The sequence below is a fragment of the Schistocerca cancellata genome, chromosome 5, assembly GCF_023864275.1.
Source record: "Schistocerca cancellata isolate TAMUIC-IGC-003103 chromosome 5, iqSchCanc2.1, whole genome shotgun sequence".
Lineage (NCBI taxonomy): Eukaryota > Metazoa > Arthropoda > Insecta > Orthoptera > Acrididae > Schistocerca > Schistocerca cancellata.
In genome coordinates, this window is record NC_064630.1 from 644,807,910 (window position 1) to 644,833,774 (window position 25,865).

A 25,865-nucleotide genomic window follows, 5' to 3' on the forward strand; every position below is an offset into this window, starting at 1 on the left:
TCCCCCAAACAACCGAACCTAACCCCTTCACAGGTCTCTTTAAATGAGTGGATCACTACATCTACATTCACGTATACACGATGCAACAAAACGATAAGTTGAAACTCCTGGGGGTTGTAGAGCGTCCCGTGAGGAAGAAATTGAGGATAGGAATCAATTTCCGTAAAAGTCATGCGACGATGCTACAGAATGTCGAAGTACTGCTTACTCTTTCTGATAGGTGGCCACATATTCGGCAGTAGATATGAGTTTCTATACTTAGGCCTCTGTCACTACGGGTCTTACTGGTCTCCGCGATACCGTTGTGCACTTTCACATGGGCTGTACCAACAAGCCCCGTCAACGAAGACTGAAAAAGGTCAATTAGAATAAAAAGCCGTATAATCGCACATTTTTGCGCAGTGCTAAGAAGGAGTGTCCTGAACAACACTTTAGAAATCCTGACGGGTCGGTTGTGAGTCTTGGGGTGTATTTAGGTTTAAAGGTCAGTTTTTTATTGCTTTTTTCGGATAGATCGTAAACAGCGGCTTCTGGCGAAAATATTTCCCAGTACAAAATTAAACTAACCTAAATTTCATGCAAAAAATGTCCTCGAAAGTCTCTTTGGGTCTGCTGCCGGATTCTAAAATGAACCTGACTCGATATTTCGGCGATCCAACTGGTCGCCTTCTTCATGGAGAATGCTGCTTCTGCTGATGAGTCCCGCTGAGAACTGACGCCAGGCTTTTTTTTTTTTTTTTTCTTTATTGTGATTTCATTCCCCTGCCCCATATGGGCAACGCCAGGCTGCAAATCGGCGTCCTATATAGGCCACCGTTCAGTACACGGCGCATGCGCAGCCCATCACGGGTGCTGCCCCCCCAAGACAGGGAAGTGGTGCCGCCCTTAGTAGAACACTGGCGGCAACGATATATCGCACTCGGGCGCACGGAAGAGCGTTCAATTTTGATGCGAGACAATACAGGATTCCACATCTTGCTTAGAGGAAACCCATTGTCTCTTTTGATTAAATTATCTGCCAACTTAACTTCAATCGCCTCTTTACAGACACTGTTCCAAAAACCGGAAATGCTGGCAATTACCACAGTTTCATCAAATTTCATGCTGTGTCCCTCATGTAATCAATGTTCTGCTAATGCCGATTTTTCCGGCGAAGAGACTTTCAAGACTTATTATGCCGAGAAAGCCTAAGAAGTCACAAAAAATGTCCTCTTCATGTCTTTTTAGGAGTAATAGTTTCTGAGTTCAGGGGATGAAAAAATCGCATATTATTAAGAATATTGTACCGTCGGTATAAAATTAATGTTTGTCTTTAAATGACGTGGGTCAAACACAGGTATTTAATGTGCGTACCACTTCTAAGTGCCGCAAAGCGTTATTAAGGGATAAACTGTGTTCCGGGGGTGCAAGAGGGTGGAGGTGGGAGATGTCTTGGGTGGAAGGGACGCTAGGTCCCCGGATTCTGTTCATCCACTTTCCTCCTTCATAGGTCTGCAAACTGAAGGTCGCGCAAGTGCTTCCCCCTCTATCTACCCCACTGCGTCACAAGAAGTAACTACAGGGAATTTCATAAAGTTACAGGGGCCCTCCACAGCGCGCCTTAAGCGAATCACTGGTGACGCAGTGCACTGACATGCCTGGGGAGTGTATATTTTGCACAAAATGCGTTAACACTGCATGGGATGCAGATATGAGTTACTAATATATGTAAATATCTACACACTGTTCTACACTGCTTGACGAGAAATTGATTCTTAGTTGTCCTGTACGGCAGCTGTAATGTTGTTCACGGACCTGCTTTCATTGACAGCGGATATTCCTGTCGGGTTTGAAACCGACTGTCATTCCCAAGTCGTTTCACTTGTCTCCGCTCCCTGTCGGTTATGATATTTGTACGACCTCTGTTCTCACGCTGTGATACATGGCTGAGAGCGAACACTATACCATTCTCATTGCGACGCTTAACGCACTCCGCGCTGATACACCAATAAACTGGACCCCTTCACTTACGGTGTGGTCGTGGGCACGTGCAAACTCGGTAACTCCAGTGTGCCATTCTGTTACATTTCAGCATCGATCAATTTTATTGTGCTGAATCGATACTCTCGAATGATACTTACAAACCACTTTACTGCTACGACTTAAGTCAGCGCTTGAGCGTTATATGACTGCCACGTACCAAATCTATAACACTTACTGCGCTGCAAAGGGACCGGTGTGGTGTTTTAAAGGTACGCTTAATATTTTGTCTGGCGAGCTTATAACCTCGTAAGTAGTCACGACTAGTTTGTCTGTTGTATATTCTGCCTCCTTTCAAACAGGCTCTTAGAACCAGCGGAAAAATGCTCCTCTCGGTGGAAAAAAAGGTACTTACGTTCTTCTTTAAAAGAATATGACAGAAAAGTGGGGATCCAGCTGCCTTAATGTTCATTCCGCCTTCCTCATTAACAACTTGGGCTTGCCAACATATTCACATATTTTTAACACAGAACGTTCTAAATCAATTTACCCAGTCTCTCTTTGTAGCTAAGCCTTCATACTCAGCATCTTCATCTCTCTGCCACTGTCTGTTTCAACACTGCTTCCTTTTTCTCCAATTGACTTATAGTACATGGTATTGCCAATGTCTCCTCTCTCACTTACACTGTCTCTTTTTCTCCTTTCTTCCCAGTACCCACATTCTCTACCACATCTCGGCACCTAAAAAATTCTGCGAGGTCCAAAACACCTTTTCGTCCCACATCCAAGTGTTCAAAATTTCTGTGCTGCTGGTACTAATAAAACGAATTCTATACGTCAGTAAAATTTGACAATTTATTTATATACTTCGACACATTTATACATTTTGACATATACAGTAAGCTGAAAAAAGTCGCGGGATACCTTCTATTACAGTGTTAGACTTCCTTTTGCTCGGCGCAGTGCAGCAACTCGACGTGACATGGACTCAAGTCGTGGGAAGCCCCTGCAGAAATTCTGAACCACATTGCGTCTATAGCCGTCCATGATTACGAAAGTGTAGGCGATGGAAGATTTTGCGCTCGAGCTGACCTGTTGGTTATGTCCCATAAATGTTCGATGGAATTCATGTTGGGTGATTTAGTGGCCAAACCATTCTCTCGAACTGTCCAAAATGTTCTTCAAACCAATCGTGAACAATTGTGGCCCGGTGATATGGCGAATTATCATCCATAAAAATTCCATCGTTGTTTGGGAACATGATACCCATGAATGGCTGCAAATGGTCTCCAAGTACCGAATACCTAGAGGACCAAGGCCATTCCATGTAAACAGAGCCAACACCATTATGGAGCCACGACCAATTGGACAGTGGCTTGATGACAACTTGGGTCTGTGGCTTTATGTGATCTGCGCCACACTCGAACCCTACCAACAGAAATCGGGACTCATCTGACCAGGTAATGGTTTTCCAGTCGTATAGGGTCCAATCGAAGAGGTCACCAGCCCAGAACAGGCGCCGCAGGCTTTGTCTATAGCTGCTGCAGGCTTTGTCCATAGCCATCCATGTAAACAGAGCCAATACCATTATGGAGCCACGACCAATTGCACAGTGACTTGATGACAACTTGGGTCCATGGCTTTATGGGGTCTACGCCGCACTCGAACCCTACCAACAGAAATCAGGACTCATCTGACCAGGTAATGGTTTTCCGGGTCCAACCGAAGAGGACATCAGCCCAGAAGAGGTGCTGTAGGCTTTGTCTATAGCCACTGCAGGATTTGTCTATAGCCGTCCATGTAAACAGAGTCAACACCGCTATGGAGCCACGACCAATTGCACAGTGGCTTGATGGCAACTTGGATCTGTGGCTTTATGGGGACTGCGTCGCACTCGAACCCTATCAACAGAAATCGGGACTCATCTGACCAGGTAATGGTTTTCCAGTCGTATAGGGTCCAATCGAAGAGGTCACGAGCCCAGAACAGGCGCCGCAGGCTTTGTCTATAGCCGCTGCAGGCTTTTTCTATAGCCATGTAAACAGAACAAACACCATTATGGAGCCACGACCAATTGCACAGTGACGATGTAGCCCATTAACGCCAAATTTCGTCGCACTGTCCTAACGGATACATTCGTCGTACGTCCCATATTGATTTCTGCTGTTATTTCACGCAGTGTTGCTTGTCTGTTAGCATTGACAACTCTACGCAAACACTGCTGCGCTCGGTCTCCAAGTGGAGACAGTCGGTGACTGCTTTGTCCGTGGTGAAAGGTAATGCCAGGTATGTAATATTCTGGGCACACTCTTGTCACTGTGGATCGCGGCATATTCAATTCCCTAACGATTTCCTAAATGGAATGTTCTACGTGGGTAGCTCCAGCTTCCATTCCACTTTCAAATTCTTTTAGTGCCCGTCGTGCTGCCACAATGACGTCGGAAACCTTTTCACATGAATCACCTGAATACAAAAGACTACTCTCAAATGCACTGCCCTTTTATACCTTATGTGCCCGCTACTACATCTATCTGCATATGTCTGCATATGTGCATACAGTTATCCGATGACCTCTGTCACTTCAGTGTATAAACAACAAATAAGTACGATAATACGGGGTTAACAGAAAATCGTATGCTTTATATTTTTTCTGGGTACTTTGCTCATCGATCGCAATTAAAAGAAAACGCCAGACTTATGATTTGTATCGTAAAAGAATAAAAACGTTATTAGAAATATTTTACTGAATTTGTGGTCTTTAGAGTTTTACATAATTTTGTGGAATCATTTTAAAATTTAGAAGCATGTTAAGACCCTTTTTACCCATTTTTTGTCACTGCAGTACTTCTGTGGGCATGTTTGTATTGGCGTGAAGCGCGCACCTTACAGAGAATGTGCATCATAATGTTTTATTGGTGAACTGATGGAGACTATAAACATAGTTCAATGACCTCAGAACCTTTGCGATGACGCTAGAATCCTTGCCACCTGTTCACTAAGTCAGTTAAAACTATATTTACATCTCAGACGGGATATTACGCGCATATTTCACAAGCATAAGTATGGTACCTTTGAAGCTCTGGATCTCGGTAACTGATGATGATATCGAAAAAAGTTCCAAGGTTCCACGAGAACATCATCTTAAGAACATCTGGTATATAATTCGACGATTTGGCATGAACAGAAATTACAGAAATGGCAATCCCCGCAATTGGTACCTCTGGTAACCAAAAATACTGGTTTTTCGGGTGTCTCTGGATAAAGGACATAGATTTTCAAGAACTGGGAAATGGTGTTCCTAGAAGAATATCTAAAAAATTTACAGTAAAACTTTGATCCATTTGACATGGTTAGTTATTTATATAACTTTGGCCAACGGTGCAAAAACGGCGGTTTTTGCGGTTTTCTGCATGAGTACAGTAACTTCGAACCTCTGAATCTTGGTAATGGATAATGATATCAAAAGAAGTTTTGAAGTTTCCCGAGAACATTATCTTAAGAACATATGCTAAAATATTCGACGATATGACACGAATAGAAATTATAGAAATGGCCATCTCTATAATTGGTACTTGTAGTACTCTAAAATAATGGTTTCTCGGGGTTTTCTCAGGAACTACCCATGAGCAAATGGCGCTCTTAGAAGCTACCTAAGGCCCACCCTAGACCACACCTCATACAAAAGGACCAACCGATTTACTCAATTTGCCTAGGCTGGAGAAAATATGTAATGTTTAAATTTTGACCTTGTACTGAGGGATAGTTACAGTATGCCCTTCTTCCGATATGCATACAAATGGTCACTAAGCTAAGGGCTATCCAAAGCACATGACCCATTATACCTGTGATTAACAGAACCCGAGTGATTCCCTGAAAAACCAAATTTTCGCGCGCAGCTTTTTCGAACATACTGGTACTGTGCAGTGTGGTGCGCGGACCGATAGACGGAACAATGTTTCTGACCATACTGTTGATGTGTCTTGTTAGGACATTAGGATGCTCTTTTTCTGGTGCTAGAGAGGGGTGGGCTGTATGCAGCATTCCGCAGTCATGAACACTAAGCAATAATACCGACGACACAATTCTTACTTCACACAGCACAGTGTAAATGCGCGTAGAGATTAATCTTCCCTGTTTTTCATCAGTCATCTGTCACGTTTGATGTGGATTTACACGATTTATTCTCCTATGTGAATTTCTTCGCGTTAAGGCAGCAATTGCTGGGACTATTTGGAACTTCTGGTGAAATTTAGCAATCAGTATCCTCGCAACTTTGCATGTCTGTTGGATCATAGAGTACCGGCAGCTGAATATACTTGGGGAAACTCGTGGACTCTCTTCGTCCCTGAGCTGTGGTCATTTTCAAGAGCAAAGATGGCTTTACACGTTATTAACGAGATGTGTACTGAAGGTGGCTAATGTTTTGTACGGCTTGCTGACTGAGACGGTCGTAGCTGGCTTCAGTCGTCATTTCGATTGTTAAGAACACTTCTTCCTGCTTAGTATTCAAAGTTCGCGAAAGGTGATAGTGCTAAATCATGGGAACACAAAAGGCGAAATGTTTCTTCAGTAACATCTCATACTTAGAATAGCTGCCACAATGGGCTGTTTATTATGACAGTCTTCACGTTATGCTTACCTCTTGCAAATATCTGATGCAGTCGTAGAAATCTGTTCCGCAGTATTGCTGCACTTCCCAATGGAATGACCTCAGAGATGGCGTTGGAAAACTGCCGAAAAATCCCTGTTCAGGTAAGGGTGTTGGTTTAAAAGTTTTCTTTAGAATTAGTACACTTTCAAATACTACATAAGTTTTTCAAAACTCATAGTGGCTATTTTTGAGTGATCAATGAAAGGTTTGTTCTGGACTGCCAATGAAAGACGCAAAAACAGACAACGTGTTGCTAGAGTAAAAAATGGGACCTAATGAGTTTCGTATATGTAGCTCACACAAAGGTGTTGGTAAGTTCCAGTACTATCTCATACACATTGCACACCAGACTGAACAGTTTTGTCATGGCTGGCTCTCCCAAGGCTATGAGTAGCTCTGACGAACTGACGTCTACTTCAGGGTCCTTGTTTCGATTAAGATCTTTCAGTCCCTGTCGAATTCTTCCCGCAGTGTCATATCTCCCAACTCATCTCTCTCCACTTCCTCTATCATTTCTATAATATTGGCAGCAAGGAATTTCCCTTATTTAGACCCACTATATATTCCTTCCATCCTTAAGCTTCCCCTTCTTTGCTTAGTGCTGGATTTCCATTTCAGCTCTTGATGTTCATGCAGTTGCTTTACTTTTCTCCAGAGGTCTCTTTAATTTTGTTACACGTGACATTTCTCATCTAGCAGTTACTGCTTAGCCATTTTGCACTTCCTGTCACACTCTTTTTTTAGGCGTCTCTATTCCTTTTTGACTGTTTCATTTTTTACGTTTCTTTATTTCCAGCTAACGCCTGTTTGATTCAGTACCTCATGCATCATCGAAGAATTTCATCTTTGTCGTTTAGCCCATTTCATCCTGCGTTTCCTAATTCACCCTCTAGACTATCCATGCGTCTTCTGCCCCATATCTTATCCCTGTTTCAGCCAGTCTTTACCTAATGGCCCCTTTGAACTCAACAACTTCTGGTTCTTTCAAGCTATACAGGTCCGTTCTCCGCAGCTTCCTATTGTTCTGTATTTTCTTAACCTTTAATCCGCAGTTCATAACCAATAAATTATACTTGAAGTCTAATTTTCTCCTGGATATGTTTTTCTATTTAAAATCCGGTTTCTACGTCTTACCATCATGTAACGTATTTTAAACTTCCACGATGAATTTTCACACTGCAGGGGTGTGTACCCTGATTTGTAACTTTCTGTCAGATTAAAACTGTGTGCCCGACCTAGATTCGAACTCGGACTTTTGACTTTTGGAGCAAGTGCTCTACCAACTGTGCTACCCAACATGACTCACGACCCGCCCTCACAGGATTACTTCTGCCAGTACCTCATCTCCAACATTCCAAAATTCACATAAGTTCTCCTGCATACTTGCATACCAACGGATTCGAGTCCCAGTCCGGCACACAATTTTAATCTATCAGTAAAATTCAAATCAGCGTACACACCGCTGAGGTACGAAAATTCATTCTGGAAACATCCTATAAGTTGTGGCTAAGGCATGTCTCCGCAATATCCTTTCTTCCAGGAGTGCTGGTCCTGCAAGTTTCGCTGGGGAAATTAGGAAGGTAGGAAATGAGGTACTGCTCCTTATCTTACTATCGAATTCTAGCGTCGTTACAAATAAATTTTCGTCTCCATTACCTATCTGAATAATTTCTTTTTTTTATTCATAAATTTTTTCAATCTCTTCATCATTTGCGGAGTTATTTGGCATAAGGCTTGCATCGTTGCGACGGACGTTGGCATCGTATCTATCTTGGCTACGATGGTTGAAATGGCTCTGAGTACTATGGGACTTAACATCTGTGGTCATCAGTCCCCTAGAACTTAGAACTACTTAAACCTAACTAACCTAAGGACATCACACACATCCATGCCCGAGGCAGGATTCGAACCTGCGACCGTAGCAGTCACACGGTTCCGGACTGCGCGCCTAGAACCGCGAGACCACCGCGGCCGGCTCTTGGCTACGATGGTGTGTACACTATGCTATTTATAGTTATTTCCCCACATTCTTGTTTTCTTATTCATTATTAGATCTATGTTTGCATTACCCTTACTTGTTTTTATATTTATAACCCTTTACCCAGCTGATCTGAAATCCTATCCTTCCTGCCACCGCACCTCACTAATTTCCACTATATGAATTTCAACATCTCCATTTTCCTTTTTAAATTGTGTAGCCTACCTACCCGATTCTGACATTCCACACTCTGACACGTAGAATGCCAGCCTTGTTTCTTCTGTTGACGACATCCTTCTAAATACTCCGAAGGCGGGCTCCAAGATGATACCACCATCACTTACCCGTATACTAAAGCTGCTTGCCCTCGGGAAATACAACGGCTGGGGTCTCCCCTTGATTTCAACGGTTCGCATCCAGTATAACAGGGCTATGTTGCCTAGCCGGCCGATGTGGCCGAGCGGTTATAGGCGCTTCAGTCTGGAACCGCGCGACCGCTACGGACGCAGGTTCGAATCCTGCCACGGGCATGGATGTGTGTGATGTCCTTAGGTTAGTTAGGTTTAAGTAGTTCTAAGTTCTAGGGGACTGATGACCTCAGATGTTAAGTCCCATAGTGCTCAGAGCCATTTGAACCATTTTTGGCTATGTTGCCTAATGTTACAAAGCCATATTAGTCAATCATCCTGACTTGCTCTTGCAGCTACTGAGAAGGCTGCTTCCCCTCTTCAAGCATCAACGTCTGTCTGGCCTCCTAACAGATAACACTTCCGTTGTGGTTGCATATACCGGCCGGAGTGGCCGTGCGGTTCTAGGCGCTACAGTCTGGAACGGAGCGACCGCTACGGTCGCTGGTTCGAATCCTGCCTCGGGCATGGATGTGTGTGATGTCCTTAGGTTAGTTATGTTTAATTAGTTCTAAGTTCTAAGCGACTGATGACCTCAGAAGTTAGGTCGCTTAGTGCTCAGAGCCATTTGGACCATTTTTTTGGTTGCATGTACGGTACGGTTGTTTGTATCACTGAGGCACGAAACCTGCCCATCTCGTTAACGTCACCATTATCATCGTCATTACCATAACCCGTTTCTGTCATTAAATGATGTGGACTGTCCAAGTACTGAGGTACGCTTGTAACTACTTCTTCCATGAGCAACGGAAGAAGCTAGTTAATTCCTGCGATCTTCCACAAGTTATTATCCCTTCGGTCTGGCGGTCTTCCTCACGGACTGTCCCTGTCTGCTCGAATCCAACTCAGAGACCCCTTTGTACATCAGTCATTATTTCTTCTGGCAACATAACATGGCCGACCCATTGTTATTTCATAGTGCAATGAATGTGCAGGGCGTCTTTGAGATCGGTAGTTGATCTAATGTCTTCTGCCCGTTTTGTTTGTCTTCCCTTGCAAATACCAACATGGACCATTCTATGCTCGCTGTACAGTTCTAAGTTCCCGTGTTGTATATTCATGAAGTGTCCAGGCTTCACAACCGTAACTGAAGACGCGGAAAACACGCTGATCAAAAACTATTTTTTTTCAATTTCACTGCCATATGTGGCCTGAAGATGGTTGAATGTCTTCTAAATGCTTGCAAGCCTAGTTTGATGCGTCGAAAGACTTCCCATCTTATGTCTCCAGTCACATTTACAAGTTGGATAAGATAAATGTATTCTCTGGCGGTGTAATGCCGTGTATTTTTGAGTTGTACTTTTTCTAATGTGCACCATTTTGCGGGCTTTCTAAATAATAAATGAAATGATATGGTGTGATGGCCCTCAACTACGCACCCTCCGACTCAGCGTAGAAATATTAGAAGTTTTGGCTGATTTCGTTGTCTAGGGGCTGGGATACGTAGTTGCCGCATTACAGGCCAAATACTGCTGAGTACACAGTACACGTTAAGAATACACACATGAATCGAATGGTCGAAGGTTTCTATCACTTGGCAATTGCGAATTATGAATGTAACATATAAATTTATAAATGAAAGATTGCAATTAAATAAAATCTGCAGATACTATCTTAACGAGTTTAAATGATGAGTACGATAGTAGAAGTACTTTCGAGAATGCGGTATATTTCTGCAAAACACTTATTGGTGTCGATGGTCCAGCAGTTAAATAAAATATAAGTTGAATAACAGGGAAACAATATATTCCTACTGCACGTAATTATTTATGAACAACAACATAGTTCGCGAGATATTCAGTTCTAAACGCACACTACGTCTTCACTGCAGAAGCCACGGAAATCTCACAAGTGCCCAAGTGGGCACTACGAAATATTTCTATCTGCCGCGACCTCCGCAAACCGCTCCACACTCTCCAAGTCCCTCTCTGGCGACTGTGCGTCCGTCGCGCCGTCACGTCCAGGACGTCCAGCACCTTCCGTGTCCCGTGCGACTGTCCAGGACTGCCGCACTGGGTCTAGTGCAGCAGGGGATACAACCCGTCGGCTTTGAACAATGACGTCACAAGTCGCCAGAGACCATGTATTACAAAGATGAAAGAGCTGATGAGAATGTTGAGAAACAAAGGAATGCGAGAGAGATAAACATTGATCTTGTCAAAAGCCGAGAAGCGATTCTTCTTAGTAATAAGTGTTTTTTGGCTTTAAAAAAAAATCTCACGAGATAGAATAAACTGATCCTACTATATTAAGCAATAGTGTTTTTTGGCTTTTTTTAAAAAATCTCACGAGATAGAATAAACTGATCCTACTATATTAAGCAATATCTTGTCAAAAGCCGAGAAGCGATTCTTCGTAGTGTTGTAGCTGCCTTCAGTAGCTCATAAGTGTTTTTTGGCTTTTTAAAAAAAAAAATCTCACGAGATAGAATAAACTGATTCTACTTTATTAAGCAATCAGTAAAAAGCGAAATTGAAACATAACAGCAAAAGCTGTTATGTTTTAAAGTAGTTTTTTTATTGATTGCTTAATAAAGTAGGATCAGTTTATTCTATCTCGTGAGATTTTTTTAAAAAAGCCAAAAAACACAATCCACATTACCTCAATATCATTACGAGAAATATTAAGTACCGGCCGAATAAAAAACAAACACTTAAGTTAATTAAATCACACGTTTAATGATGTACCGAATATCAAGCGATCGCTTTTAGATTAACATTCAATTATTTTAATGATAGTGCTTATTAGAACACAGAACTGCTTTATTATCTATGCCTCGAAGTGAAGACATTACGATCTATGACTAAGGAATGACGTCATTGTTCAAAGCCGACGGGTTGTATCACCACCACCTAAAGAGAAGGCCGCGGCGCGCTCTTGTGACGTCACGCAAAGCGGGCCGGGGTTGGATTGGCGCTGCGCTTAAAGAATCGAGGCGCACGGCCTGCAAATCTTTGTCAAACGGTTTTACAGAACCTATTCCGTAAAAAATAATTAATTTCTGAAATACTTTTAGCCTTATATGGCAGCTTCATGATGAAGTGCCAATCATTTCGATAATGGTCATAACTATTGTGGTATTTCACAGATGAGTATCAAATTTGAGAACGTTGCCATCAAAAATAGAGGTCGCTATGAACTTGTGTTTGATGCATATTACACATTCTATTGCTGAGTATGAAATACAGATGAGTCTTGAAATTTTCGTAAAACTTTGGATCAATATCTGCTTCCAATCTCGAAAAAATTGAGCATCTGCAGCAACTTCACTTCCGATCGCAACGCGCGGGAATGAAATATTCATAACGCCTGTCATATCTCTTAAACCGCTGGAGATAACGAAACGAGATCTTGGCAAATGATACCACGTAAAGAGGAGAGTACTTTGCCGAATGGTTAAAATAAGTAACTTTATCAAATAAGTAACTTTATCAATCGCGATATAGCAGAAACTATAGTTTATAATTCTTTTTTACCGGTAATGTAATTGCATAAGACTTATCAACAGCCAGTGAAAACGTATGAGTGCGGGATGTAAATAATATTGCGATATACATGATAAAACAAGGTACATTTGTGAAAAATGCACTGTGATAAAGTACATTCTTTCTGGACCAGACAACTGTTATTTACACTCACTTGAAAAATTCTGCACTAATACAGTGTATAATATTAAATTCCTCTGCCTTCAGTATCCTAAATAAATATTGTGTAGCTGTTTATAGAGCTTCCTCAGGAAAGCTGAGTACATTCCCCAAGCAAACAATAACTTTTAACTCACCTCACAAAAACAATTATGCGTTGTTATTGTAATGTAAATTTTCTTTCCTGTAAAAATATGGCAGATTTTGAGCATAAGTCAACAGTGAAAATCTACAAACCTTCAGCAGACATTTGCAGCAGTTGGAATGAGACAATGTGTCAAGCTAAAAACGTCAACAATAAATTTAACCTATTTCTAGATTAATTTGTTCCATTGTTTGACACATCGAAAAATAACACAGATATGCTTCATACAGAGAGATCGCTTTTTAAACATGAAAACAGCAGTTTCAACATTCGTTAGCACTCATGCTAACTAATGCGAGAGTGAAAAACAACACCCACTCACAAATAGAGAATAAAACGTATCGGCAATGCGTAACAAAATACGAACTGCAGAGAAATTTAAACACGAATAAAAAGTAACATGAGCCACAAATTTATATTTCGTTTTCAAATCAAAATAAAGCCACTTGATAACGAATACTAGGCCTACTTACTGCGAACTTTTGCTCACAATTTTACTCAAATGTATCCAAAATGCAAGATATTCCACCAGAAAAAATTACAATTGTACTAGGTATATAGTTTTTACATACCTTCGTGTGCTCAGTGGGTTGGAAATTGTCCCGATGAATCGCTGAAAGACATTTCCAACGCAGATTCGCATCTTTCGGAAAGGAAAACAACATTACTTTCGGTCGAGTTCCGCAATTCACACGACACCTTGGCACACAGCACTTTTAAACCATGTTCACAGTAGCTTCACTACACGCAAACACTGTAATCGCTAGTTTTAAGCACAAATATAGCACTCGATCCAACAAACGTGTAAATAAACAAACGCTTCGAAACACAACATGGTGGCCTGCTTGGAGTGACGTCACGACCTGCTATGAATTTCGCGCCGCGGCCTTGTCTCTAGGTGGTGGTGGTTGTATCCCCTGCTGCACTAGACCCGCCGCAGTCCACGAACTCCTCACCCGAACTCGCTTCCATCCAGTCTCCCCATTCACGAGCGCTGTGATTAGCTAGAGCGCTCGCGCCATGTCGTCATGCCAACGCACCCACACAAACGTAATGAAACACATTCGAAGTAGTGGATTTACATTTAAATAACTTGAAATTATATAAATATTCTTACAACTGGACCATAAACACGCTCTGACACACATTATTAGATACATAAACAAATTAAATAAACATATACCAAAGGAATAGAACAAAAGGTAGGCCAGTAGCCTAATGTCTCTGTGCTTTCTATAACACAGTCAATATGTAACCAATTTCTTCATGAATAGTATATATCGGATATAAACGAAGACATAGATGAATAAATGTATTTATAAGCATGCTGCTACCGCTTTATCGTGTAACTGTGGAGTACTTAAGGTCTGACGCCATCGATAGTAACCGGCCACTTTGACCTCCAATAACTCACGTCCTATTCAAGTTACATGCCTGTAATGTAAACCAATTGAGGTTTACACTAATAGCTTTTTAAAGACAAGTCGATCGACGAAATCGGATGAAGCGTTTAAATTTTGGAAATTCGTTGCTGGGTGTTACTTGTATAATTTACCGTGTGATACTAAACTTTAAACTAATAAAGATATTGAAAATCAGATAACACCATCAGAATCGTCGTGCAAATAATAGTAATGTACATGTTTCTTTTTGAGGTTTCATGATTCATATGGCTACTATTAATTTCTATACGAACTGTGAAATGTCTACCATGATGGTTTCACAAAGTCCGCCACCTTTTGCACTCTCGGCATACAAGTCTCCTTCATTGACACAGCTTCACCATGGAATTCCCAGCCACGCTTCGACCAACGTCCGGCACCCCGTGGTCGCTGCCGGGCCGCGGCTTTGACGAGCGTCCTGTAAGGCCGCCCCAACTCCGAACATATAATATTTCCAGGGCGCCACAACTCGCCGGTTACCTCACAATTTATTGGACATAATTTGTGCCTTGTAAAGGTTTATGTCACGTCTCCACTGCCTGGTATTCCTGGGCGAAATCCGGTACCAGTATCTGTAATTCTTCAAAATAATTTGCCACAGTACAAAGTCATCTACAAAACCTCAGGCTGTTAAGGTTCTTCCTACCGATTCCGATTCCTTCTTCCTCAAAGTTTAATTTCGACGTTGCCTTTTCCAGGACGGCGAGAACAGTTTGGAAGAGGTGAGACAGCTTTGTTTCACTTCTTTTTCATTTGGAAACTCTTGAGTTGGTTCCGAGACTCTAACAAAAGCTATAGAAGTTTTGTGTATATGAAACAGGATTTTAATGTAGGTCACACCCCCTGCTTTGCTAAGTTTTTAACGACAGCGGGACTTCTAACTCAATCAACAGCCTTTTCAAAATCTACAAAAGCTGTACGTAGAGATACCCGGTAGCGTTTGCTCTGCTTACCACTTTCCCGAAAACAAAAGCATCACCTAGTGCGCTGAAGTTGCTGCGGAATCCTGCCTGCTCAATAGGCAGAGCTGTGCGCGAATGGGACTGAAACTGTATAATCATATTATTGTAAACACTTTGCACAAAGAGCAGATTAGGCATATGGGATGATAGCTTTTTATATTGTGGACCTTTCATTTCTTGTGGAGTAGTATTATCGTTGCTTCGTTCCATGAAACTGGGATGGATGTACGGTTAGTAGACGGAGTAAAAAATTGGTTCAAATGGCTCTGAGCACTATGGGACTCAACTGCTGTGGTCATAAGTCCCCTAGAACGTAGAACTACTTAAATCTAACTAACCTAAGGACATCACAAACATCCATGCCCGAAGCAGGATTCGAGCCAGCGACCGTAGCTATCGCGCGGTTCCAGACTGTAGCGCCTAGAACCGCTCGGCCACCTCGGCCGGCAGACGGAGTAAATAATGTGAACATGTGCTCGTAAGAATTTTCACCAACAAACCGCAGAATATTAACAGACAACTCATCACAACCAAGGGCAGTGTCCTTTTTCAACGTAGCATATTTGACTCTCGAAGGAAGAATGTCCAGAATTTTGGGTGCGTTTTAGAGGTCATGTAACATCGGAACCCATTTGTTGGTGCCTTCAATTGTCTCCATGCATTGAACCAATATATAAGGTGGTCAGAAATAGTCTGAAAAGCTTACGAGAGCGTTGCAGGGTAGGATGTGCTGAGAAATAATTGTTAAGAAAAATATGCGATACATTGCGCCGTTTCCCAGTTAATTTGCATTGAAGTTAGTTAACAGGCCGTTGGGAGCAAGCTGCGCACCAGATACAATTAGTGTCAGTTGATCTCATAGTGCACATGATAGCACACAAGGCTGCCCAGTCTTTGTCTCGGGTTCGATCCTTACCACCGTCCCATGTCCTATTTTTGTATCGCTGTCTTGTCTGGTTTTAGTAAACCAAATGAAGAACACGTTTAGCGACACCGTCTCCGGGCAGGCCGCTTGAATTTGCGCGCGCAACGATCTACTGGCTAAATTCGGTGCTAATTAACTCTGAAACGACGCAACGTATCGAATTTTTTCCTCTACATTTATTTCGCATCACAACCTCTCCTACAACACACTTACAAGCTTCCAGACTGTTTCTGACGACCCTGCATGTACATGGTGATTCCGTGATGATGCTACAAACTTTCAAGGGTGATGGAGAAGCGTAAGTATAACAGTTTGAGGTAAAGGAAACGACCGAGTTGAAAGTTATAAACGATAATCGTTCTGATACGTATGATGGTAGACCTCTTCTACTGAAAGCTCTTTGCTTTCGGTACTTGGGGAGAAGGTGGTATGGGCCAATACAAGAAAAAAAATGTTTTCGCCACCATAAAACCCGTTTCTTGTACTGAAATATTGCTCATTGCTTTTGTGGTATGTGTTTTACAGGTCATGTTTACAGGAAATCATTTTCTTGTTTTGGTCCATACTACCTTCTCCCAAAATATCTGAAGCAAAGAGCTGTCAGCAGAAGAGGTCCGCTGTCAGAGGTATCAGAACGATTTTCGTTTATAACTTTCGACTGGGTAGTTTCCGGATCCGGGCCCTTTTCTAAAATTGGTACATTTGCCACTCTCGATCATCCCTGAAAGTTCGTAACACCATCATGGAATCACCTTGCCTATTCTTTTCTAAAAACAAATTGCGAAAGCAGTGATGCAACACTAGAACGAAAGACACCCATTACAAAGACTTCAAAGGCTTGAAATTGGTACAGAAAGATACCTGATACATGGGCACACACGTAATTCAATAACCTATCAGAGCACATTAAACAGCATCTACACTCCTGGAAATTGAAATAAGAACACCGTGAATTCATTGTCCCAGGAAGGGGAAACTTTATTGACACATTCCTGGGGTCAGATACATCACATGATCACACTGACAGAACCACAGGCACATAGACACAGGCAACAGAGCATGCACAATGTCGGCACTAGTACAGTGTATATCCACCTTTCGCAGCAATGCAGGCTGCTATTCTCCCATGGAGACGATCGTAGAGATGCTGGATGTAGTCCTGAGGAACGGCTTGCCATGCCATTTCCACCTGGCGCCTCAGTTGGACCAGCGTTCGTGCTGGACGTGCAGACCGCGTGAGACGACGCTTCATCCAGTCCCAAACATGCTCAATGGGGGACAGATCCGGAGATCTTGCTGGCCAGGGTAGTTGACTTACACCTTCTAGAGCACGTTGGGTGGCACGGGATACATGCGGACGTGCATTGTCCTGTTGGAACAGCAAGTTCCCTTGCCGGTCTAGGAATGGTAGAACGATGGGTTCGATGACGGTTTGGATGTACCGTGCACTATTCAGTGTCCCCTCGACGATCACCAGTGGTGTACGGCCAGTGTAGGAGATCGCTCCCCACACCATGATGCCGGGTGTTGGCCCTGTGTGCCTCGGTCGTATGCAGTCCTGATTGTGGCGCTCACCTGCACGGCGCCAAACACGCATACGACCATCATTGGCACTAAGGCAGAAGCGACTCTCATCGCTGAAGACGACACGTCTCCATTCGTCCCTCCATTCACGCCTGTCGTGACACCACTGGAGGCGGGCTGCACGATGTTGGGGCGTGAGCGGAAGACGGCCTAACGGTGTGCGGGACCGTAGCCCAGCTTCATGGAGACGGTTGCGAATGGTCCTCGCCGATACCCCAGGAGCAACAGTGTCCCTAATTTGCTGGGAAGTGGCGGTGCGGTCCCCTACGGCACTGCGTAGTATCCTACGGTCTTGGCGTGCATCCGTGCGTCGCTGCGGTCCGGTCCCAGGTCGACGGGCACGTCCACCTTCCGCCGACCACTGGCGACAACATCGATGTACTGTGGAGACCTCACGCCCCACGTGTTGAGCAATTCGGCGGTACGTCCACCCGGCCTCCCGCATGCCCACTATACGCCCTCGCTCAAAGTCCGTCAACTGCACATACGGTTCACGTCCACGCTGTCGCGGCATGCTACCAGTGTTAAAGACTGCGATGGAGCTCCGTATGCCACGGCAAACTGGCTGACAGTGACGGCGGCGGTGCACAAATGCTGCGCAGCTAGCGCCATTCGACGGCCAACACCGCGGTTCCTGGTGTGTCCGCTGTGCCGTGCGTGTGATCATTGCTTGTACTGCCCTCTCGCAGTGTCCGGAGCAAGTATGGTGGGTCTGACACACCGGTGTCTATGTGTTCTTTTTTCCATTTCCAGGAGTGTAGAATATGTCGTGGATTAACGAACTTCCTGAAGGGCAGTTCCTTTGACACCATTTCGAAGTTTCACAGAAACTCGAAAACGTAATGTATTGAGATTGTTTTATAACTAGAATTATCATAGCAGTACAACAGGCTTTGCTTCGTAAAGTTAAATTATTTCTTTGTATTGTGCTTAAATACACTGATGAACCAAAAAATCGTGACCACCTGCTTAATAGCGTGTTTGTCCATCTTTGGAACGAAATACATCACTGATTCAGCGTATCAGGGATGCAACAGTTTGTGGAGGTGTGTGGCATTAAATGTCTACGCACAGGTCACGTAATTCGCGTAAATAACGGTCCGCTTATATGCGTAAGCTATGATGGCGCCCGATAGTGACCAAGATGGGTTCCATAGGATTTACATCAGGCGAATTTGGTCGCCGAGACATCGATGTGAGTTCACTATAGCGCTTCTCAAACCACTGTAGCAGGATTCTGGTTCCGACACACGAATAGTTATACTGCTGAAAGACCACATCGCCGTCGTGGTAGACGTCAAGCATACAAGGATGTAGGTGGTTCGCAGCTGTCAGCGTGTCTTCTATTATTACTACAGGTCCTATGCAAGTGCAGGAAGAATGTTTTCCATAGGATAATACTGCTGCCGCTAACCTGCATCCTGGGTGCGCTGCACGTTTCGAGTCGCCGTTCCCCGCGATGACGGCGTTTGCGGAGACGAGCAGCGACTTAATGTAGCAGAAATGCGATTCACCCGAAGAGCCGACACGTTCCCACTGATCGACGGTCGAATCCCGATGGTCCCGTGCCCACCGCAGCCGTAACTGACGATATGGTTAGGTCAACATGTGAACACATAGGGGTGGTCTGCTGCGGAGCTCATTCTTCAACAACGTGCGATGAACGGCGTGCTCCGAAATCACTTGTACGTGCACCAGCATTGTCTTTCGGCAGATATGCCACAGATCACCATCTGCCCTACTTTACAGAGAAGGCAAACCTGCGAACAGCAAGTTCTGTGAAGAGTCGTAGACGTTCAAACATTTAGCACCTAGTAGTAATTTCACTGTCCTGCCTCTTTCCATAGATTCTCACGACAGTAGCACGTGAACATTCAACCAGGTTCGACATTTTCGAGACCCTCGTTCACAGGCTCTTCGTTATAATAATCTGCCCATCGTCAGTCATTTATTTTAATGGATTTTCCCATTTGCAGCCCATATCTTCGCTAGGGTGATGCCCCGTCCATGTCTACTCCGCTTACATACTTTTATTACTGCGTCATGTGTCCGCAACGCCACCAGGCGGTATCCATCGTGGCGATGGGCGGTGATCATTATGTTTTGGCTAACCAGTATAAATGTCTGTTATTTTTTTCCACTTCTGGTGGATCCGTTAAGTACAACTGATGTAAATTAAAAGAAATGTTCGTCAGACTCGTAAGTAATTGCTATGGCCACAAACTGTGGTATTTCTTCAACTATGGTTCAAAATTTGTAAGGTATTTATTTATTTATTTACATGTCAAGTTCCGTAGGACCAAATTGAGGAGCAAATCTCCAAGGTCATGGAACGTGTCAGTACATGAACTTACAACATAAAAGTAATAACAGATAAAAATAAATGTTCATGAACCTGAAAGAAAATCAGTCCATAAGTTTAAGCAAACGCTATCAGCAATACAATGAAAATCAGCTAAATTTTTCAAGGAACTCCTCGACAGAATAGAAGGAGTGACCCATGAGGAAACTCTTCAGTTTAGATTTGAAAGCGTGTGGATTACTGCTAAGATTTTTGAATTCGAGTGGCAGCTTATTGAAAATGGATGCAGCGGTATACTGCACACCTTTTTGCACAAGAGTTAAGGAAGTCCGATCCAAATGGAGGTTTGATTTCTGCCGAGTATTAACCGAGTGAAAGCTGCTTATTGCTGGAAATAAACTAATATTGGTAACAAGAAACGACAATAAGGAATATACATATTGAGAGGCCAATGTTAAAATACCCAAACTCGTGAACAGAGGTCGACAAGAGGTTCGTGAGCTCACACCACTTATTGCCCGAACCGCCCGTTTCTGAGCCAAAAATATCCTTCTAGAATGGGAAAAGTTACCCAAAAACATAATACCATACGACATAAGTGAATGAAAATAAGTAAAGTAGACTCATTTACGTGTCGAAGTATCACTCACTTTCGATACCGTTCGAATAGTGAAAATGGCAGTATTAAGTCTTTGAATAAGATCCTGAACGTGGGCTTTCCACGATAGCTTACTATCTATCTGAACACCTAGGAATTTGAACTGTTCAGTTTCACTAATCATAACCCCGTTCTGTGAGATTAAAACGTCAGGTTTTGCTGAATTGTGTTTTAGGAACTGTAAAAACTGAGTCTTACTGTGATTTAACGTTAGTTTATTTTCTACAAGCCAAGAACTGATGTCATGTACTGCACTACTTGAAACCGAGTCAATGTTGCACACAACATCCTTTACTACCAAGCTAGTGTCATCAGCAAACAGAAATACTTTAGAGTTACCCATAATACTAGATGGCATATCATTTATATAAACAAGGAACAAGAGCGGCCCCAACACTGATCCCTAGGGGCACCCCCCATTTGACAGTACTCCACTCAGATCCCACATCGCAGCCGTTATCAACATTGTGAATAATGACCTTTTGCTGCCTGTTGCTAAAGTAAGAGGTGAACCAATTGTGAGCTACTCCCCCTATTCCGTAATGGTCCAACTTCTGGAGCAATATTGTGAGATCAACACAGTCAAATGCCTTTGTTAAATCAAAAAATACGCCAAACGCTCGAAACTTTTTGTTTAGCCCATCCAGTACCTCACAGAGAAAAGAGAATATAGCATTTTCAGTTCTCAAACGACTTCTAAAGCCGAACTGTACATTTGATAGCAATGATCAATTAACCTTACATACACAGCCTTTTCGATAACTTTTGCAAACACTGATGGCACATAGAAATAGGTCTAAAATTATCTACATTATCCCTTTCTCCCTTTTTATAAAGCGGCTTTACTACTGAGTACTTTAATCGCTCAGGAAACTGACCATTCCTAAAGGAAAAATTACAAATATGGCTAAATACAGGGCTAACATGTGCAGCACAGTACTTTAATATTCTACTAGACACACCATCATAACCATGAGAGTCTTTAGTCTTCAGTGATTTAATTATTGACTCAATCTCCCTCTTGTCTGTATCACAGAGGAGTATTTCAGACGTCAATCTCGGAAAGGCATTTGTTAAGAAATTTATATGATTTCCTGTAGAAACTAAATTTTTATTTAATTCAGCAGCAATGCTCAGAAAATGGTTGTTAAATACTGCAAATATATCTGATTTATCAGTAACAGAAATATTATTACTGCGAACTGACTTTATATCATCCACCTTGTGCTGCTGACCAGACACTTCCTTCACAACTGACCATATGGCTTTAATTTTATCCTGTGAATTAGCTATTCTATTTGCATACCATATACTTTTTGCCTTGCTAATAACATTTTTAAGCACCTTACAATACTGTTTGTAATGGGCTACTGTAGCTTGATTGTGACTACTTCTAACATTTTGATATAATTCCCGCTTTGTTCTACATGATATCCTTATCCCACCAGTCAGCCATCTGGGCTGTCCATTACCGCTAGTACCCCGTTTAGAATGTTCTAATAGAAAGCAACTCCCAAAGAGCATGAGAAATGTATTATGGAAAGCATTGTATTTATCATCTATATTATCGGCACTATAAACATCTTGCCAGTCTTGTTCCTTGACAAGTTTTGAAAAACTCTCTATTGCTGTTGGATTAACTTTCCTATGTCGTTTGTAATTCAATACGATATTGGTTTGAGTACAAAATCCTTTTAGTGTTAAAATTTGTCCATCATGGTCTGAAAGGCCATTCACCCTTTTACTAACAGAATGGCCATCTAGTAATGAAGAATGAATAAAAATATTGTCTATGACTGTGCTACTGTTCCCCTGCACCCTAGTTGGAAAAAACACAGTTTGCATCAGATCATATGAATTTAGGAGATCTACCAACATCCTTTTTCTTGCACAATCATGTACAAAATTAATATTGAAGTCACCACATATAACTACTTTCTGGTACTTCCTACAAAGTGAATCAAGAACCCTCTCTAGCTTAAGTTAGGGGACCTATAAACAACAGCAATTAGAAGTTTAGTTTCACTAAATTCAAGTAATGCTGCACAGCTTTCAAATATCTGTTCAGTGCAGTGTCGTGATACGTCTATGGATTCAAATGAAATACTGTTTTTTACGTACAGAGCCACTCCCCCACCCCGCAAGGAACTCCTTGAGAAACAGCCAGCTAATCTGTAGCCTGGTAAAGGAAGCCTCTGAATTGTCAAATTATTTAAGTGGTGCTCTGATATACCAATAATTTCAGAGTTAACATCTATTAGCAGTTCACTAACTTTATCTCTAATATCTCTTATATTTTGATGAAATATGCTAATTCCTTCTCTACTTGGAAACATTACTACATCCTCTGGAGGTGAGCCCTTAGTTAGAGGCACTCCTTTAAGCAGGTATACCTATCAGCTGACGTCTAAAAAAGGTGCAGCTCTAACACCAACTACTACAGGAATTTTTCTATGAGTGATACCACTACCACCACCACCACCACCACCCACTACACTGTCACCTATAAGCTTAGCCAGCCTCCCCTTCCCGTACCTATTGAGGTGCAGGCAATGCCTAGAGAAACCCCATCTACTGATAGACCCACCTGGCACCACTGAGATGTGATCCATGCCCTCCGTCATCAGTGCCCTCCCCAGCCCCACATTAACGCGCCTAACAGCCGCATTAAGGTGAGGCCGATCATGACGCTGAAACAGTTGCACGAAATGCACATTAGTACCACCAGTTTGAGTAGCTATCTTAACCAAGTCACCACTGACATCATATTCCCCGTCCCTATCGAGACTGTTCCCTGCTCCACCCACTACACTACCTGATCCTCTTTCGTAAAATTCTTACATAACTCCCCTATGCTTTCAGTAACCTGAGCCAACCCTGCACTAGGCTTCACAATGCTGGTGACCTGGTACTCACTCCCCAACACTTCCCGCAACTGCTGTCCCACACCTCTAGCGTGGGAACTACCTAGCAGCAGAACCTTCTTTCTGCTAGACTCTGCAACTAACCTAGGCCTCCTAATTGCTGAGGACAGCTGCAAGTTACCTACATCCACGGCTACACGAGGCTCGGTAGGTGTAAAGCTGTACTGACCCTGGGCGCGTCCTCTTCCTTAGCGAAGTAGCGCCTGTCGAAGTCTGAGAACTTGTGCTGGCGCAGGTAGTACGCCACGTCCCTGATGGCCTCCATCAGCCACGCCTGGTCCACGGACGGGTTGTCGGCCGCTGTGGGCGTCGTCTCCCCCCCACCAGTCTCCGTCACCACCGCCAGGTCTCCTCCGTTACCAGCAGCTTCACACACGGCCACCAGCACGAACGTATAACCAACCTGAGGAAACACGTTGAACGAAATGGTATTTCCAGTATTCTTGAGTACTGCTCGAACGTTTGGGATCCCTATCAGATCGGATTGAGGGAGGACATAGAAGCAATTCAGAGGCGGGCTGCTAGATTTGTTACTGGTAGGTTTGATAATCAATCGAGTGTTACGGAAATGCTTGAGGAACTCGGGTGGGAGTCTCTAGAGGAAAGGAGGCGTTCTTTTCGTGAATCGCTACTGAGTAAATTTAGAGAACCAGCATTTGAGGCTGACTGCAGTACAATTTTACTGCCGCCAACTTACATTTCGCGGAAAGACCACAAAGATAAGAGAGATTAGGCCTCGTATAGAGGCATATAGGCAGTCATTTTTCCCTCGTCCTGTTTGGGAGTGGAACAGGGAGAGAAGATACTACACTCCTGGAAATGGAAAAAAGAACACATTGACACCGGTGTGTCAGACCCACCATACTTGCTCCGGACACTGCGAGAGGGCTGTACAAGCAATGATCACACGCACGGCACAGCGGACACACCAGGAACCGCGGTGTTGGCCGTCGAATGGCGCTAGCTGAGCAGCATTTGTGCACCGCCGCCGTCAGTGTCAGCCAGTTTGCCGTGGCATACGGAGCTCCATCGCAGTCTTTAACACTAGTAGCATGCCGCGACAGCGTGGACGTGAACCGTATGTGCAGTTGACGGACTTTGAGCGAGGGCGTATAGTGGGCATGCGGGAGGCCGGGTGGACGTACCGCCGAATTGCTCTACACGTGGGGCGTGAGGTCTCCACAGTACATCGATGTTATCGCCAGTGGTCGGCGGAAGGTGCACGTGCCCGTCGACCTGGGACCGGACCGCAGCGACGCACGGATGCACGCCAAGACCGTAGGATCCTACGCAGTGCCGTAGGGGACCGCACCGCCACTTCCCAGCAAATTAGGGACACTGTTGCTCCTGGGGTATCGGCGAGGACCATTCGCAACCGTCTCCATGAAGCTGGGCTACGGTCCCGCACACCGTTAGGCCGTCTTCCGCTCACGCCCCAACATCGTGCAGCCCGCCTCCAGTGGTGTCGCGACAGGCGTGAATGGAGGGACGAATGGAGACGTGTCGTCTTGAGCGATGAGAGTCGCTTCTGCCTTGGTGCCAATGATGGTCGTATGCGTGTTTGGCGCCGTGCAGGTGAGCGCCACAATCAGGACTGCATACGACCGAGGCACACAGGGCCAACACCCGGCATCATGGTGTGGGGAGCGATCTCCTACACTGGCCGTACACCACTGGTGATCGTCGAGGGGACACTGAATAGTGCACGGTACATCCAAACCGTCATCGAACCCATCGTTCTACCATTCCTAGACCGGCAAGGGAACTTGCTGTTCCAACAGGACAATGCACGTCTGCATGTATCCCGTGCCACCCAACGTGCTCCAGAAGGTGTAAGTCAACTACCCTGGCCAGCAAGATCTCTGGATCTGTCCCCCATTGAGCATGTTTGGGACTGGAGGAAGCGTCGTCTCACGCGGTCTGCACGTCCAGCACGAACGCTGGTCCAACTGAGGCGCCAGGTGGAAATGGCATGGCAAGCCGTTCCACAGGACTACATCCAGGATCTCTACGATCGTCTCCATGGGAGAATAGCAGCCTGCATTGCTGCGAAAGGTGGATATACACCACCGACATTGTGCATGCTCTGTTGCCTGTGTCTATGTGCCTGTGGTTCTGTCAGTGTGATCATGTGATGTATCTGACCCCAGGAATGTGTCAATAAAGTTTCCCCTTCCTGGGACAATGAATTCACGGTGTTCTTATTTCAATTTCCAGGAGTGTAGTTGTAGTACGAGGTACACTCCGCCACGCACCGTATGGTGGATTGCGGAGTATGTATGTA

General features: G+C 43.8%; 1 protein-coding gene across 1 annotated transcript in view; it reads right to left on the bottom strand.

Annotated features, from left to right (window-relative positions):
- Positions 1-25,865, bottom strand: part of LOC126188737 (uncharacterized) — a 181,311-nt gene that overhangs the window by 70,686 nt on the left and 84,760 nt on the right. The window contains exons 2-3 of the mRNA XM_049930345.1: positions 23,751-23,984; positions 6,599-6,703 (exon numbers count right to left, since the gene is read on the bottom strand). Coding sequence (XP_049786302.1) covers positions 6,599-6,703; positions 23,751-23,984 — 339 coding nt within the window. The remainder of the gene's footprint in view (positions 1-6,598; positions 6,704-23,750; positions 23,985-25,865) is intronic.